The sequence below is a fragment of the Vitis vinifera genome, chromosome 3 (genome assembly GCF_030704535.1).
Source record: "Vitis vinifera cultivar Pinot Noir 40024 chromosome 3, ASM3070453v1".
Classification (NCBI taxonomy): Eukaryota; Viridiplantae; Streptophyta; class Magnoliopsida; order Vitales; family Vitaceae; genus Vitis; species Vitis vinifera.
The window spans coordinates 7,906,091-7,924,284 of NC_081807.1; the positions used below are offsets into that span (position 1 = coordinate 7,906,091).

At 36.2% G+C, this 18,194-nt stretch overlaps 1 protein-coding gene across 1 annotated transcript; it reads right to left on the minus strand.

The window, feature by feature from the left end:
• Nucleotides 1–363: 363 nt before the first annotated feature.
• LOC100256695 (serine carboxypeptidase-like 13) lies at nt 364–4,043 on the minus strand. The gene is made up of 14 exons (XM_010649601.3): nt 3,861–4,043; nt 3,610–3,755; nt 3,076–3,152; nt 2,867–2,989; nt 2,379–2,481; nt 2,251–2,288; nt 2,023–2,124; nt 1,857–1,943; nt 1,616–1,777; nt 1,454–1,525; nt 1,259–1,377; nt 952–1,065; nt 807–861; nt 364–705 (listed from the first exon to the last, which is right to left on the minus strand). Exons 1-14 carry the CDS (start codon nt 3,971–3,973, stop codon nt 622–624), a joined length of 1,395 nt encoding a protein of 464 aa, XP_010647903.1. The 5' UTR covers nt 3,974–4,043; the 3' UTR covers nt 364–621.
• Between the last annotated feature and the right edge of the window lie 14,151 nt (nt 4,044–18,194).

The window sequence follows — 18,194 nt, forward strand, 5'->3', positions numbered from 1 at the left end:
AAAAATCACTTATAGATAAGAAAAAAAAATTAAAATAAATTTACAATGTTCCAAATTTTAAACAAAAATTTATTCGCTTGTTTTCATTATTTTTATCTCACAACTCATTCAATTTTGAAGGAAAATAAATTATATAAATTTCTAAAATTTTCTTATTGAAAAACAAAAAAACAACATTAAAATCATAATTAAATTTGTACCAAAAATGGGTTTATAACAAATTTTCAAAGTTCAACCCTTATGAGACAATAAAATTGAAGTAAATTTAATTGTAGCAAATTCCCATCAAAATTCTCTCATTAGAATTCTAATTTCTAATTTTCACTCATTTAAATATTTAACAAAATTAAAAAATGCAAATAATTTAAAACATAAAAAGTGCTTTCCCTTTCAAGTTGTCGAGTTTAGGGGATCCATTGAACACAGCTTATCTGTATGCCTTCCTAATATTATTGGTACTATAATTATCATAAGAGAAATGACTAGGTACCATGAGCTCGGTGCTCTTTGCGTAAACAACTTCCATTGTCATACTAGTTGTACTACTATTATTATTATTTGCTTTTTAAAATAATAATAGGGGGACACGGGATAGAGTTCCATTGTAGAACAAATATGGAACTAGAGCGGATAATAAGCCAACCATCTATAGATCATAGCAAGACATTCCTTAGGTTTGTATTCTGGAGCTGTGTGACCCCCTCCCTGTACAAGGCCAAAGGCTTGTTACTCAAATCTATTATTGCTGGAAAGAAGAATCACAAGAGAAAGAGAGAGAGAGAGAGAGAGAGAGGACTGTGTCTTACCTTTACAGTTGCAAATGTCATACCACGTTTGCTGTTTGAATACTCGATACTGAATCTGCATGCATCAACCAAGTGATATATGAATATGAGCTGAAAACAATTAAAAGCTGAGAAAACAGTAGGCTATGAAAGTTTAGAAGCCAACCCTGCAACTTGGCCATCAACAAACCATGGCTCCCAGTCTTTGGAAATCGACAAGTTAAGAGAATTTATCCATTCCTGTGTGCCCATATGTGGAACAAGCATGTCATGATCACCACTGTAGGAAAAAAAAAAAAAGTACTGGAATCAATAGGGATCCAAAGGTTGGACAACAATATTTAAATTATTCTTCCATTAAGTTTTTGATTGCCATTGTTTAGATGGAATATTATTGAACTGAATAATATGTGAAAGGGAAGGACATTGTTTAGCATACAACAAACGACCAAAAGAAAAATGGAAAACATCACCTGTAAATCAGACCTCCATAGCCTTTCTCATGGAGCTTCTGAATATAAGCCACTGTACTGAAGACATCATGTGTGTAAGCTAAGCTATTATTGCATCTAACCCACTCTGGTATTGTCCCCTGATTGTCAGTATAAAATTAGTTAGCAAAATTATAAATATTCAAGATATGATTATTGAACTTAAATTCAGCATACCTCTCTAATGCCAAGAGCTTTTTGAACCCTTCTATCATTAGCCCAAATGTAGGAGAACAAAAATTTGTAAAGCTACAAAACAGTAAGGTGGTTCATTGTTCAATCTTGTGAATTTGAATGTGGCAAAAAAAGATAAAAATATGGTGAGATGAAGATGTATACCCGACATGTTGGTTCAGGAAGTTGGCGGATTGGTGAAAGGAGGAAATCCGAGAAATTCTCCTCCAAAGGGATTGATTCCCATTTTAAGGCATTTGGTTTCCAGGAGAGTGGCCTACCACACTTGGGTTCCAATACATGTGGAAGATTTATTTTCTCCATGCACTACAAATTCAAATGCCAAAATGATTTAATGCCTAAAAAACTTGACTGAAATGGGTCTTATGGGAGCCAACACACTCACCTTATTAACAACTTTAAGATTTTCTGTGCATTGTCCATTGCTTGGATCTGCTTTCAGATACTTACCATTGCAGCTTGCCTCAGTTTTCTGGAAAAGCATAAGACAGTTCAAAATTTTTAGTTGAAAGATGGAAACAAATGAGAGTAGCTTGAACCCAAAAAAACACCTTATAGAGTTTATCTGATAAAAATGTCATTCTGTGAGCAAATGGAACTCTCGAATTGAAGTCGATGTTTTCATCTACTAGGGCATTCCCTAGCAAATATCCCTGTTACAATTCAAAGATAGCAATTTCAAACTATAATTTTTATCACCCAAAAACTATATATAAGGTAGTGAATGGAAGGAATGAATGTAACACAAACTACTCTAGCTAAAAAATTAGACCATATACATTGAGATTCATGTGTGGCTCTTGTCCAGCTTCGTTGCCTACAATATTAAAATAACCGAGGTTCAAGAGCCAAACAACAGGAAGGTAAATCATGAAACAAGTAGAATGGTGTCCATGAATGTATGTACCATCTGATATTTTCTGAGCAATGATTGGAACAAAAAGGCCTGAATACGAATCACCAGCAATGTATAACCGATTTCTGAGAAACTCAGGATGGTCAATGAGCCACTACATCACAACTCAGGAAGAATAAAAGATCACATCAGATCATATTAGGCCTAATTTCACTTGTAGTTTCAAGAAAAGTATAACGGAAATCAGTGCAGTTTGGCTAAGCCTTTATGGTATAAACCCAACAATCCCTTCACCAACATGATGCTTGCTTGGCTGGAATTTATGACTATCTCATTCAAAAACTAATTGGTACCCAATGAGGGTAAACTAAGTCTTTTTTGGAATTCGACCATAATCATTTGGGTGATCGGTCTCTTGGCTTAAGAGCAGCATTATTCCACCTGAACAACCCCTCTTCTGGCTATTTTGCTTTCAGAATGCATATATCTTATAGAAATAACAAAGCATTTTTCCAAAGCTGTGATGCATTTTTGCTCACCTTCTTTAGAAAATCATAACCATGTGCTGCTGCCAGTGAATCACTAGTGCGGTAACCTTCAGAACTTTGGGCATAAGAGAACCCAGAGCCAACTGGTGAATCCAAAAATATTATACTGGCAACCTTGAAAATATCAGCCACTTGTCAATATAACACCATTAAGTGGAATTCCATAACCACACAGTAGGATGAAAATCTTATACGTATACCTTTGTCCAGGAGTATGGATTCGACAATAATGCTGGTATGTCTCCACTGCGATTTGCATAGTCGAATATCAATGGACCTAAACGTTAATGAAGTGCATATCAGCTGTATGGTTCAACCACTCCTAATGCCATATTTGAAAAACAGAGAAAAACAGAGGAAAGGAAAATTGATCATTTATTTCTAATTCATTATTGTATTTGAATCATTTATTAAAAATAAAAAGAAAAAATTATTATGAGGGAGACCAAAATTCATTCCAATTTGTAATTCCATTAGAATAAAAATAATCTGTATCTATTTTTTTGGTCCAACATACTCTCTCCCAATTTTGTCTTATTCTCTTCTCTCCCTTTGTTTTCTCCTCTCTATCACTGACTCTAACTCTCTCAAGACATCCAATCATACAATTCGTACAAGCACAAATTTTGAGTTGGAAATTCCTTTCCTCTTTTACATGCAAACCCATTTTCATTTCCCTTCTTCATTTTTTTTTCTTTCCCTAAAATAATGTAGAGAATGAGAAATGAGAATACCAATTTCATAGACTAAACCACTAAAGGCAGAACACCCAGGGCCTCCAGTGAGCCAAAGCATTAGAGGATCCAAGCTTGGATTCCTCTCAGACTCGATGAAGTAATAGAATAGCTGGATGTCATCGGATTTGCCAACCCCCACATACCTTATCAGACAACACTTGATAATCAATATCAGCCCCCTTAAACATGAAATATAAAATTAAACTGCTATATACGATAATGAAGAAAAAGAAAAAAAGAAAAAATACCCTGTTTCAAGTTTGAAGGGAAGATCTCCTTCAAACCCTGGCAGTGTCTTGATGATTGACTCTGATACAGCAATGCTTGAGAAAGCTAACACAAGAAGCAAGCTCCTATACATGGTTGTGAAGTAGCTACTGCCTACTGGTGGTTGCTCATGAGCCTGTATCACCTGCTATATCATAATGGTTGTTGAACTTAATTGTCAGTTCCAGCTAATTTTGTTTGTTAAAATTTAAAAATACAGGTCGCAAGTGGGGCATGGCTACAGTAAAAAAAAATAATTCATCTCTTGCTCATGATGTTCATCAGATTACCGTTCCGAAAAGTGTAGGGTACCTCCTTCGGTACCGTACCGAAAAGTTTTTAAGCCATTGGATGTCCAAGATTGCATCTTGGCCATCCATTTTAAAATTGAAAAAAAAAATTCACTCTCTTCTCCTTTAATTTGTTCTTCCTTCTCGTTCTCAATAATTTTGGGTTTAAATAAAATAAATATGAGATAAAAATAGAATTAGAAAAAAATAAAAATAAAATTGATATAAAATTTGAAAACATATTTATTAACAAAAAAAAAATCCATCATATATCATAATTACATTATTTTATTTTTAACAAATTATTAAACATTCAAATTCGACATAAAAATCAATATGGTAACATTTTAATATGAAATAAGTATTTGCATTAAAATTCAATATTTAGATAATCATAATTAGATCATCCTAATATTTTTCATACTGTTCAAATTTTACATTTTTTGAATTTAAGGTTTTTAAATTAAAATTACTATAAAATAAATTACTAAGGGCCTGTTTGATTGCTGCTTTTGAAAACTGTTCTAGAAAACGGTTTTTGAGAATAGTTTTTAAGAACAGTTTTTTGTGTTTTTTGATAAAAAATTAAAATAAAAAATTGTGTTTGGAAATTGAATTATGGAAAACAGTTTTTGTTCTAAAAAAAAACATGTTTGGTTGAGTTAATAAAAAAAGTTTTTTAGAATAAGTAAAACAAAATACATGTTTGAAAGTTATTTTTTTTAATTAATAAAGAGTTTTCTTCCATTAATTTGATATTATAAATATGTAAATAATTTTCATATGCACAATTCATTTTAATTAAAAAAAATTATTCAATTTTGAAATTTTTACATAAGTTATAATTTTCTTAAACAAATGATGACTTTATCACCATGTGTAAGTATATTAATTTCAATAATTTAATGAAGAAGAAATGGTTTGCGGGTGAAGGTATGGTGGTTAGGTGGAGTCCACCTTTGTGGAAACACAAAAAAAAAAAAAAAAAAAAAAATAAGAAAACACAAAAAGAAAGAAGAGAAAACATGAAAAATAATTTATTCTTTGAATAGTGAAAAAACAATGAAAACATCTTTTTATTGTTCTTAAAAAAATGGTTTTTGAAAATAAAGAAAACACAAAAAATAAAAACACAGCCCCTTCCCCAAACAAGTTTTTTGTGTCTTTTGTTTTCAATAACAAAAAATAATTCTTGAAAACAGGAACCAAATAGGCCCTAATACTCTTTTGAATTACTAATGATAGCATTTTTGAAAATAAATATATAATTTCAAAAAATAAAAAACTAAAAATGATATGAAAAATGTGATGAAAGTTCCAAGCATGCATTTATCACATTTTTTTATATCGCTCTCATATTTTTCGTACCCCAAATTATTTATATTTTTTAAAATTTAGACTAATTACACTCACAGTTTTCCTACCTTCTAATTTTCTAATTTTTTGTCACTTCTAATTGCATGAAATGTTGCTTAGGCATACTAATCATCCTTAGAAATGATGGATGTTAGGCGCAAAAAAATAAATAAATAAATAAATAAATAAAAAATAGAAAAGTTTCATCACATTTTTGTACCACTCCCACATTCTAATACTCTCCAAAATTCTCAAATTTTTTATTTAAGAATTTTTTTTCCACTTCCAAAAAATGCTTTCAATATTTGATCCCAACTTCTCCACAAAAAAAATTTACAATTAATAATACAAATTTTAATTAATAATTGATTGATCATAATTCTAATTTTTAATAATAAATACTCATTTTAATTTAATAATAATTAAACCTTATATCATAAAATAAGTGGCAAATTTTATTTCACAAAATTATTATTTTTAGAAAATTTTAAATATTTTACAATATTTATAACATAAATTGTTCAATAATATAATTGGTGGTTGTAAAGATAATTTAAATGTATGGTGCATGAGATTGCAGTCACCGGTTGGTAACTTGTAGTATTGGTTTTTTTGAATTTTTTATTCATCTATACCTTATACACCTTACATGCTTTATATTAAATGATGATTTGATTTTGATAGTAATTGACTGAAAAAGTACAATGGTGTTGAACCACATATTTGAGTACGTTGGGACACAGGAGGGCTCCTTTAATAATTGCAAAGAATTTTTTAAAATTTGCAATAAAAGGGAACAAAAAATGAAAAAATCTTTAAATTAGGTCCCCGGTCTTACTACATTTTAAGGATAAAAAATCAGTAATATATATTAATAATTTGATTTTATAGATAAATTGGATATTCGGAGATATATCAATAGATATTTTGACATAAAATATAGATTAGCCTAAAATTAATTAAAATTTACGAAAATATAAAATAAAACTCTTATAAATGAAATTAAAAATATAATAAATATTTTAAAATTATTTTATTGAAAAAAATTTATATATATATATATATATATATATATATATATATATATAAATATAATTATTAAATTATATCAAATATTATTTAATAATAATATTATGATATTTGATTATAATATGTTTAATTTTAAAATATATTTAATTTGATTATATTAAATGATAATAAATGTATAATTTTTTAATATTTAATTAATATATTAATAATATTAAAAACTTTTTGTTATTTAATTAAATAAAATTTTTTTATTTACTTATAAAATAATTATAATTAATTCATTGTTTAAACGATTATTTTAATATTTTATGTATATGAAAACTTTTAATTATATATATATATATATATATGTGTGTGTGTGCGCGCGCGCGCGCGTGCGGGTGTTGTGTGTGTGTGTGTGGTGCATGATGATTAACTAAGGGCAAAGTTGCCCTAATGGTAAGTGAATGTTGGCCCAACCAAAATCAACTCCCGGGAGCAGCAATACAACCCATTTTGGGCAGCACAACAACCCATTTTTGAGCTTTGACTTTGTTAATGAGCCGCGCTGACCCGCACTCACCAATATTTCGGTTGAAAATATCGTATCCGTATGTACTGATATTTTAATTAGTGCTACATTTTGTGTTGTACTTCTATTTTATAACAAAAGTAATAGTCTTAACATTGAACACCTTCCACTTGAATATATTGAAGGAAAGAACATATCAAAATATATATATATATATATATATATATATATATATATATATATATAAATGCAGGAAAAAGTGGTTATATAATGGAAAAATAATAAAAAAAGAAAAAGAAAAAATTATATAAATTTTTCTTATTTTATTATAAAAACTAAACATGCAATAATTATAGCCAAGATGATTAAGCATTCTCATCATTTTTTTATTGTACATCATAATGATCTCTACTTAAACCCTTCTCCAAAAATTCTTGCAGCAAAGGAATATAAAATTTCATATAAACAAAATAAAAAATTAAAAAATTTGGATTCAATTTATTGAATGAATTATATATATATATTAATTATATGAATTTGGATAATAAAAATTTTATTATCTTTATTTTTTTATTTTTTAAAAAATTAATTTAAGATTTATTTTAAATTTTTAGATGAGGAGGGCAATTTTTTGCTACTTTTATTTTTAAAATTATATTCAAATACATTTTATTTTATTTTTTTAAGAAAATCAAGATTTGAGGGAGCCTTTTTACACAAGTACTAATTTAATATATATATATATATATATAGATATTAAAAAACCATTCTACCAAATATAATTTTAAAAGTATCATAATTTAGGATTCCACCACATTGAACTCATCTTTCATGTTCATTATAAATAATAATAATAATTATAAAAAAAACAAAAATAAATTGGTCTTTTGAAAGGAGGGGGCTCAACATAAAATAGTGAATTCCCAATTTGAAAAAAATGGTCTAAAGTACCATATTTTTATATTTATTTTTCAAACAACCTTTTTTAATAATAATTTTAAAAATAATATTAAAATTTTTTTTGTGGAATATAGGAATTTAATTACAATTTCTTCTGTCCCATTATTATATGGTACAACTAATATGAATTTTTTAATATTTTATTTTATTTATTTTTATTAAAAATTAGAAAAATCAATAATAATGTACAATATATGAAAAATCTTAAGGATAATTTTTTGTGTTAGATTTAGAAAATTCCAAGTAACCATTAGAATATGGTTCATGTAAAAAAGGCGGACCGAAAAAATCATCTATCCAACAAAATAGCCACGTGAACTAATGAAAATTACATTTAAAATTAAAAGCAACCACGTGAAACATACCTTGTCCAAAGTGAAAACATAACCATGTGAATTGTCCTTTCTTTGTCCAAAGGCCCCCCATCTTTTTGTTTGCTTTTTCTTTTCTGTTTGAATCCTGTTCTGGCCTAACTTGACACTTTTTTTTTTTTACCTATGCCAAATATTTTTTTACCTAAACAAGTATAATAAAATACCTCAGCATAATCATCAGGCTAGACTGCATGCATGGTTAATGTTGATAGTTTGTAAGCGTGAGTCCTTCAACTTATTCTGCTACTTGACCTATGCTAGTGCAAGTTGAAAGAGGCTTCAACGGCTTAAAATAAATTGAAGATCAAGCCTTAGCTTATAACAGCCCCCTAATCTAACAAAAAATTTAGGCAAAAATTTCCACAATCTCATGGTGTGGACCCCGCATTTCGTCTCATGCGTTTTCCACTCGATGGCGAACTTTATTTTTATTTGAAAATGATTTTATTTATTAAAAAAAATGACTTGGAGTCGCCACTTATTTTTGTTTTATTTTTAAAAAGGTAAATAAAATAAGAAAGAAAACCTTAAGTGTGACTCCTTATTTTGGAAAATGTGGTATGTGAAAAACTGGATCGGACTCGGGGGTCAGGTTACTTATCGGGAAGGTACAGTAAAAACCGTAACACCCCTCTAAGTCCCTACAGTCGGGTCTCTATTAATAAAATGAATCTGATATGACAATCAATAGGAAAATCAATGGATACTCAAATCGATCATGCACATATGGGAATCAAAACATGCATAGAGAATGACCAGAATGGGAGTGGATGCGTACCTAGGCCACGAACGAGCAATGCGCTATCATAAAAATGGGGTCAGTGTACAATAAAGAGTACAAAACATATCACATGTATCACCAAACAGAAATTAAAATTGTTCAAGGGAAAACTGGATTTTTGAAATTTATTTGAAAATTGGAGTCTTAGAGATTATTTGAAAATTGAAGTTTTGGAGATTATTTGAAAATTGGATTTTTAGAAATTAAATGTAAGAATGAGAATTTTAGAAATTAAATTTGAAAGAAATTGGAATTTTGAAAATTATTTGAGAGTTTGGGATTTTAAAAAATCAAATTACGAAAATTGGGACTTTGGAAATTAAATTTGAAAGAAATCAAAATTGAAAATTATTTGAGAAGTAGACACTATGAAAATTCAATTATAAAAATTGGAAATCTTGGAAATCATTCGAAGGCAGAATTTTTAGAAATAAATGAATAAAACAATAATAATAATGATAATAATAAGTAAGTAACGGAATAAATGCGAGAATTAGAATATTGGGAATTGAAAATTAAGTTCGGAAATTGGAAAATTGGAATTTCAGAAAACTAAATTTGGAAATCGAAATTTTGAAGAATTATTTAAAGACAAAATTTTAAATAAATGAATAAGTGAATAAATAAATGAATGGAATAATAATAATGACGAAATAATAATGATTGGATAAATAATTACGGAAGTTAGGATTTCGGAGATTGGAAATTGAACTTAGGGATTGGAAATTTAAAGAATTATTTATGGATGAAATTTTAAATAAATGAATAAGTGAATAAATAAATGAATATAATAATGATTGAATAAATAATTACGAAGATGAGAATTTTGGAAATTGGAAATTGAATTTAGAGATTGGAAATTTGAATAATTATTTAGAGAGGGGATTTTAAATAAATGGATATTTATTTAACCATCCTTCGCAAGATCCTCTTAATATTCTTATTCGCGGCCTCTACTGCCCCGTTTGTTTGTGGCCTATACGTAGACGACCTATGATGTCGGATGTCATATCGCTGCACTAAGGTGTTAACCTCTGCTCGGAAATGTACCCCTCTATCTGAAATCAGCTTGTGAGGGACTTCATAGCGACAAATAATGTGTGATCTGATGAAACTAGCAACTCCGGATGATGTCAATCTCGCATACGAAGCAGCCTCCACCCACTTGGTGAAGTAATCGATAGCAACCAAGATGAACTCATGACCACTAGAAGATTTCGGCGAGATCTTCCCGATGATGTCTATCCCCCATACTGAAAATGGCCAAGGTGAAGTCAGTGCATGTAACTCAGAAGGTAGCACGTGAATGAGGTCCTCGTGTATCTGACACTCTGGGCATCTTTGAACAAACTGGCAACAATCCGTCTCCATGGTCAACCAGAAATAGCTAGTCCTCATGATCTTACGGGGCAACATATGCCCTCCCATATGTGGTCCGTAGACTCCTGCATGGACCTCTCTCATCACTCGATCGGCAGAGGTACGGTCTAAGCACAATAATAACATCCCATCAGCTGATCGTCTGTATGGTGTCTCGCCACAAACAACAAATCGAGCGACCAACTATCTCAATGCCCTCTTATCCTTGGCCGTGGCAGCCTCAGGATATACGCTAAGTCTTAGAAAGTGATATATGTCATGATACCATGGCAAACCATCATTTGGCTCTGTATCGTCGATCAAACAACAATAAGTAGGAACAAATCTCGACTCAATTAGTAAAGGATGAACAATGGCATCAGTAGGAATATCAATCATGGAAGCTAGAGTCGCTAAGGCATCGACAAACTGGTTCTGCACTCTAGGTAGATGCGTATATCTCAAATCATCAAATCTCCTAACTAGTAGCTCCAAATATGCATGGTAAGGCTTAAGCTTCACATCTTTAGTCTTCCACTTGCCCTGAATCTGTCTCAATACCAGATTGGAGTCACCAAACACCTTCATCTGTTTAATCCCGAGCTCGAGAGCCGTCTCTAATCCTAAGATACAAGCCTCATACTCAACAATGTTGTTCGTGGAGGGATGTTGATTTGAGAATGCTAAACGAACAGATCTAGGAATGTGATCACCATGAGGAGATATCAACAAGACGCCTATCCCGTATCCAGAATAGTTGGCTGCACCATTAGAGTACATGCACCAACCCGATAGACTAGTCACAGCAGCGACATCCTCGTCTAGGAAATCATCATCAATGGCTCTGCCGTCGGAAATTGGTAATGAGGCTAAATGATCTGCGACAATGCTCCATCTGATGGACTTCTGAGTGACATAATGAATGTCGAACTCAGTCAGAAGTATCAACCATCTCATGAGGTGACCGACCAAAGTGGGCTTGTCAAACAAATATCTTAGAGGATCTAGACGAGATATCAAATGCACTGAATACTCGGTCATGTAATGTCTCAATCGTCGAGTGGCCCAAACCAATGCCAAGCAGTAACGCTCAATCATGACATACCTTGTCTCATAGTTTAGCATCCTCTTACTCAGATAGTAAATGACTCACTCTTTGCTCGAATCATCGAGCTGAGCCAACATGCATCCCAATGCTACATCTGAAACTGACAAGTATAGGAGTAAAAGACGGCCTGGTGTAGGTGGTACCAAGACTGGGGGTGACAAAAAGTACTCCCTAATCCTCTCAAATGCACACTGACATTGATCATCCCAAACAGTAGGTTGACTCTTTCTCAAGAGTCGGAAAATAGGCTCATAGATATCTATCAATCTGGCAATGAATCTGCTGATGTACTGAAGTCTACCCAAGAAGCCTCTGACCTCTCTCTCTGTCCTCGGTGCAGGCATGTCAAGGATGGCTCTAATTTTATTTGGATTTGCCTTTATGCCTCTCTCATTGACCATATATCCTAAGAGCTTCCCAGAAGTCACTCTAAAAGTGCACTTCTTGGGATTCAATCTCAATCTGAACTGCCTGATCCTCTCAAAGAACCTCTCTAAAGCTGCTAAGTGATTTGATCTACCTCGGGATTTCATTATCATATCGTCTACATAAACCTCAACATCCCGATGCATCATGTCATGGAAAAGAGTGGTAGCTGCTTTATGATAAGTGGCTCCTGTATTCTTCAACCCGAATGGTATGACTCGGTAACAATATGTGCCCCACTCGGTAATGAAAGACGTTTTCTCCATGTCACCTGGAGCCATCAAGATCTGACTGTACCTGGAAAATCCGTCCATAAAGGACAACATCGAATGACCTGCTGTATTGTCAACTAGCATGTCGATGTGTGGGAGAGGAAAATCATCCTTAAGACTAGCCTTGATAAGATCTCGGAAATCAACACAGACTCTTACCTTGTCGTCCTTTTTGGGAATAAGGACGACATTGGCCAGCCACTCCGGGTACTCAACCACTGACAAAAATCCTACACTAAGCTGCTTCTGGATCTCCTCTTTCACTTACAAGCTCCAACGAGGATGTAATCGTCTCAACTTTTGCTTAACTGGTCTGGCATGGGGCAAAAGTGGCAAACGATGTTGGACGATAGATGGATCAAGGCCCGGCATGTCCTCATAGGACCATGCAAAGACGTCCAAGTATGCTTTGAGCAACTAGATGAGGCCGTCCCTCTCATCTGTAGATAAATTCGATTTGATCCTCAACTCCCTAGGCTGATTTGCTGTGCCAAAATCAACAGTCTCCATGTTTCCTACAACAGGTGAAACTCTCTGATCCATGGGGTCCGAGTCGGAAACAGAAGATAAGTCATTACCTGAGTCATGCTGCACAATCTCATAATCAATGTTAAAAATATGTGATGTGGGTGAAGATGGTGCAGATAAAACGATATCACGAGAGATAGGCAAATACTCGAAAATGCTCAAATCCATAAATGAAGAGTCATAAACATCGTCATGACGGGAGACAAATCCCGATAAAACATCAAATGAAAGAGGTGGGTCCACAAAGTCGGACGCTCCCTCAACTAGGCCAATAGGGCCATCAAATAAACCATCAATAACTATGACATCCTCGGTAATCTCTAGAGTAGGGGCAGTCTGGATCTCCTCAGCGATCTCGATGGCAGACACCCCAAAAAGATCAAATGGTGAAGCAAGCTTAGGCTGGGCTATCTCCTCGATTTGGCTCAAGCTCATCTCGAGCATTTCATCAACGTACTCATCACGTGGCACAACTCCGTCCACCATGTCTCCAATCTAGGCAAATATCCCTTGTTCATCGATCTCATCCGGGAAACAAAACGTCATAAGGCTCATGTGATCTGGAGATGGAGGGGCGGTCAATGTAGAAGTCGAAGTGCTAGGGGCTCCGTCACTTAATCGCAATTGCTGGACGAGGTGCTGAAGCTCGGCCTCCTGAGTAGTGCTGAGTCCCCCAATGATACCGTCCGATGGTGCCTGTGGCTCTGAGGCCCTCATGAAGTAACCTGTCAAGCTCAATGTGTATGGACGAATAGGATAATCAAAGGGCGTATGAGTCAGTCGAGCCCTCACCCGCTCCTTGTGCAATCGCGCCATATATCGATAATCGACCTCAGTAGGGATGAATCCGAGCTCGAATAGTACATTATGATCGGGGAAAGTCATGAACTCTCTGGGCCCGTGTTGACGTCGTCCCAACCCCATGCCGGGAAGATAAGACATACCTCTCATCATGTCGAGCACCACCGTGGTACTGTGTTGGTCAAACGACATGGCTACGAAATCTTGGCAGAAATCCTCCATCTCCAGGGTCTGCACCTCATCAAAGGTGAATCCGGTCAAGAGTAGGTCGTCATCACTGTGACTAATCTAAAGTACAGGCTCGGCATAAATGAACATATCTCCCACAGACTGCATCGTGATGACCTGGCTATTGTGAATAAACTTCACCTTCTCATGAAGGGAAGAAGGAATGGCCCCGGCTTTGTGGATCCAAGGTTGGCCCAAAAGCAGGTTAGAGGATGCAGGAATCCTCAAAACCTGGAACAAAGTGACGAATGTAGCCGGACTTATCAATAGCTCAATCTTTAAGGTGCCCATAACCTCCCTTTGTGTATTATCGTATGCTCGAACGGTTTGAATGGAGGGACCAAAATCAGAAGGTGCATAGCCGAGGGCAATGACAGTGACTAGAGGACAAACGTTCAGGGCTAAGCCCTTGTCCAGAAGGACAGATGGGACTTGACGGCCTGAACAACCAACATATATATAAAGGGGATGTGTGTGTGTGGCCCGAGCCCTCTGGTGGCAAGTCGTCATCAGAGAATACGATGCATGTGGCTTTGCCAGCCATCACCATATGAATCAATCCCTCAGGAGTAGTAGTGGTCTCGACTCTGTTCTGGCTCAGGACTCGAATCAATGCATCTCGGTGAGTACTAGAAGTTGCTAACAAACTCTAGATAGAAATGCGAGCCTGAGTGCTCTGTAACTGCCTCAAAATCTCATCATCCTTTCTCCTAACCTCCTCTTGGGAGGACACCCCCTCCAAGAGTCTAGCGGCTGCGGGGGGCTACTATCGTACCACTCTACCATCGCGGATAACATACTGTACATCAGAAGTGTGAACATCATCAACATATGGAGCCTGAACCCCATCGACATCTGGCATCAAAACAAAAGGCGTCTGAACACTGTAATGCGAGAAAGTCAGTGGCTCGACAGTGGCCGTCTATACTGATGCCGCATCGGGAACTAGTTTGAAAGGAACGGGCATCCGAGGTCCCAAAGTCACCCCGCTCATCTCACAAATCCCATCTGACACTATGCGCTCTGGCTCAGAATCGTCCCAGCTAAGCATATGGATGTGGTCATCAAACTCAACAAAATCGATGGAGTGCATGCTATCGGTCGAAGGGGAAACCACGTGTGTAGTATGAGCTAGTAATTGGTTCGTGGTTACACTTGGCTAACCCAAGTGAACCAAACCCTGGTCGATCAGATCCTGGATGGCATGTCTAAGAGCGATATAACGATTGGTCTCATGTCCAGGCCCCTCATGGTGTGCACAATGCAGATCCATCCTGAACTGAGGTGGAACAAGCTGAGATGGCGGCCTAGGAGTGAGAGCGGTCAATAACCCGACCTCTATAAGCTTTTGAAGAGTCTAGTTCAACGACATACCTAACTATGAAAACTGCCTCTGCGTCCTCAAAGCAAAAGGAGCAGAGGCTTGCTGAGCTCTAGGCCTGGGATGGGAAGATGTAGGTCTCGCGACAAACTGTGTTGCATAACATGGCTGTCCTGTGGCTGTGTATGAAACAGGTGGTCTCTCTATGTCCTGAGCGGCATAGTAAGGCAAAACTAGTGTCTGAGGTATGTAAGTCTGATCATAAGTCGGATGAGGTGCCCGTGACCTGTACTGATGAGGCACATAAGAAGGATGAGTCTCGAGAAGCTGTGGAACTGGCAGATGACGCCTAGAAGGCCTCTGATTGGTAGAACTGATAGCACTCACATCAACTGATCTCTGCCCTCCGAATGGTTTCTTCCATTTGACATCACTAGGGGAGGAATCTGTCCATAAACCTCTGGAAATACCGTCCTCAACATCATACAAAGCCAAAACCAGAGAACCGAAATTTGTGAATGGTACCCCGACTACATGTCTGGCAATCTTGGGCTGTAAACTCCTCAGAACCATCTGTATCCGATCCCTCTCTGAAGGCCTGTCAATGATCTCGACAATTTTCCCTCGCCAAGGGGAGATGAATGATGAAACAGACTCGTCTGTCCTCTGTCTCAAAGCCTTGAGATCTCTCCTCGACACATCTACGACAGTGTTAAATGAAAATTGTAGTAAAAAATCTCAGGCCAAGTCGTCCCATGTCCGATGTCTCGAGGACTCCAAAAAGCAAACCATCGCTGGGCCGCCCCACTCAGAGATAGTGGGAATAAAGTGATCATCTGGGACTTGTCCAAACCATGGGCTCTCATCACCGTGCTATAGAGTCGGAGGTGGATGTGAGGGCAACCAATGCCCATGTATTTCTCTATGTCAGGCATCCTGAACTTAGCCGACAAATTGGCTATCGACATACCCTCAAGATCATCCCAGACAACTGATCCATCAGACACTCTCAACTGCCTCATGCGCTGCTTAATACGGTCCATACGTGCATGAGCATCATCAATGACTATGGTCTGAACGACTATAGGTGGAGCAACCTCAGAATGTCCATGCAATACATAAGGTGAGGCCTGAGGCATTGTCAGAACAGGTGGTGGTGGTGGAGGTGGCAACGAATCATGAAGTGTCTTATCCTGAACTACGGGCGGTCTGCTCTGCTGGCTGCCAATCTCTTGCCTGAGACTAGCCAAAGCCTTCTGGATAGAAACTATGGCGGTTGTAAACTAATCAACTGTAACAACCTGCTGATCCATCGCCGATCTCTCTGAAAATCGAACCAATCTCCCTCTACTCTGATCCAAGAAGGTAAACCCAGGCTGAGAACAAAGATCCAATCTTACAAAGCACGAAGAAAGGAATAAGGATATGGCTCGGGGAAAGCATGGAAGAAATGATAATCTGAACGGAAACAAGCAAGGCATCCAAGTGAAGACGGGTTGTCCGAGCGCACTCAAACCCGTACTGATCTCTGTGCACTCTCAATTGGAGGCTAAAAAGAGGGAGTGTCGAATCCGAACTATGACCACAAAGGCTCTGAAATCCCTCAGATGCACCCACGTGTAGGGAGGGAGTCCTAATCGAAGGATCTATGGCTCAACCTACGAGATCAAGGTGGCTCTAAATGGATATGGGTGGACTTTAAAAGATCCCTAGCAAAAGCGATCATACCCTCTGACGATATAGAACCCTCTTCACGCTTCCGAAGAGACGGGGCGCTTCCATGCAAGATGGTTATCATTTCCACACATGCACTACCTCGACATCCCAGGGGGTTTCCTATGGTGAAACCTCTTGAACTCTTAACGCTCAATGGTCGACTAGAGTGCACAGTGAACGGTGTCGGTGCATCTGAAAACCCTAGGAAGCTAAAACGGAAAAGGAAACACATTGGCCACACAAATATCCATGAAACCTAGCTCAGGACTATACAAGTCTTCAATGATCGGACTCCAATCGACATGAAAGTGTCGCTCTCCTCCAGAATGCTCCCGTACATCGATATAGCCCGTCACTAGACCCTACTCCTAATATCTGGCTCGGTCAGAGAACAAGCATACAGAAGGCCTCACACTTGCAATAGTGAGGACCAGAATGAAGGGAATGACCGAGACCAAGAGAGTCGGAGGTAGGAGGATAGACATACGGCCCACACAGACAAACGACATGCAATCAAGCAGAAGAAGAACAGTCATGAGACATGTAGTCAAGAAGTGGACAGACTATATCACTCACATACAAACTATGACAATAAGATGAAAAGTGATTCAAACATCATGCTCAAAGACGATTGAGAGAATATACAAGCAAGTGAATCAATATGTCAAATCAAACGACGATATATAACAATGAATCCATACGTGCAAGGCGATCAAAACAATCATGGAAAATATCAGAACCACTATGCTAAGCGAAACAAGATAGGCAATCAATACAATCAACATGTCAATATCTCAAATGAATATGGCAATGAAGCACAGAGAAAATAGCTACCTCGAAATCCCTAATCAAAATAATCGATCATATCAATGTCCCAATACAATAGCTAAGCATGCATCAAAAACTCCCAATGTGCAATCAAGAGATAGGCATCCACTGATCGACCAATCAAATGCCATGTTTGCTTCATCTTAAGTTCAAGCTTGACCCTTTAAACTTTCCTTAGCAGAGTCGCCATTTTGTGGAACCCGCATTTCGGTTTATGCGTTTTCCACTTGATGGCGAGCTCGATTGTTATTTGAAAATGATTTTATTTATTAAAAAAAATGACTTGGAGTCGCCACTTATTTTTGTTTTATTTTTAAAAGGGTAAACAAAATAAGAAAGAAAACCCTAAGTGTGACTCCTTATTTTGGAAAAGGTGGTCTGTGAAAAACCGGATCGGGCTTGGGGGTCAGGTTACTTATCGGGAAGG

Bases quoted from the DNA above. Each gene is read 5' to 3' on its own strand.
- LOC100256695 (XM_010649601.3), bottom strand. From the start codon at position 3,973: ATGTATAGGAGCTTGCTTCTTGTGTTAGCTTTCTCAAGCATTGCTGTA. The intron at 1,778-1,856 runs GTGAGTGTGTTG...TTGAATTTGTAG, and splicing joins ATCTTAAAGTTGTTAATAAG to TGCATGGAGAAAATAAATCT. The intron at 1,526-1,615 runs GTATACATCTTC...ACTGTTTTGTAG, and splicing joins TTCCTGAACCAACATGTCGG to CTTTACAAATTTTTGTTCTC.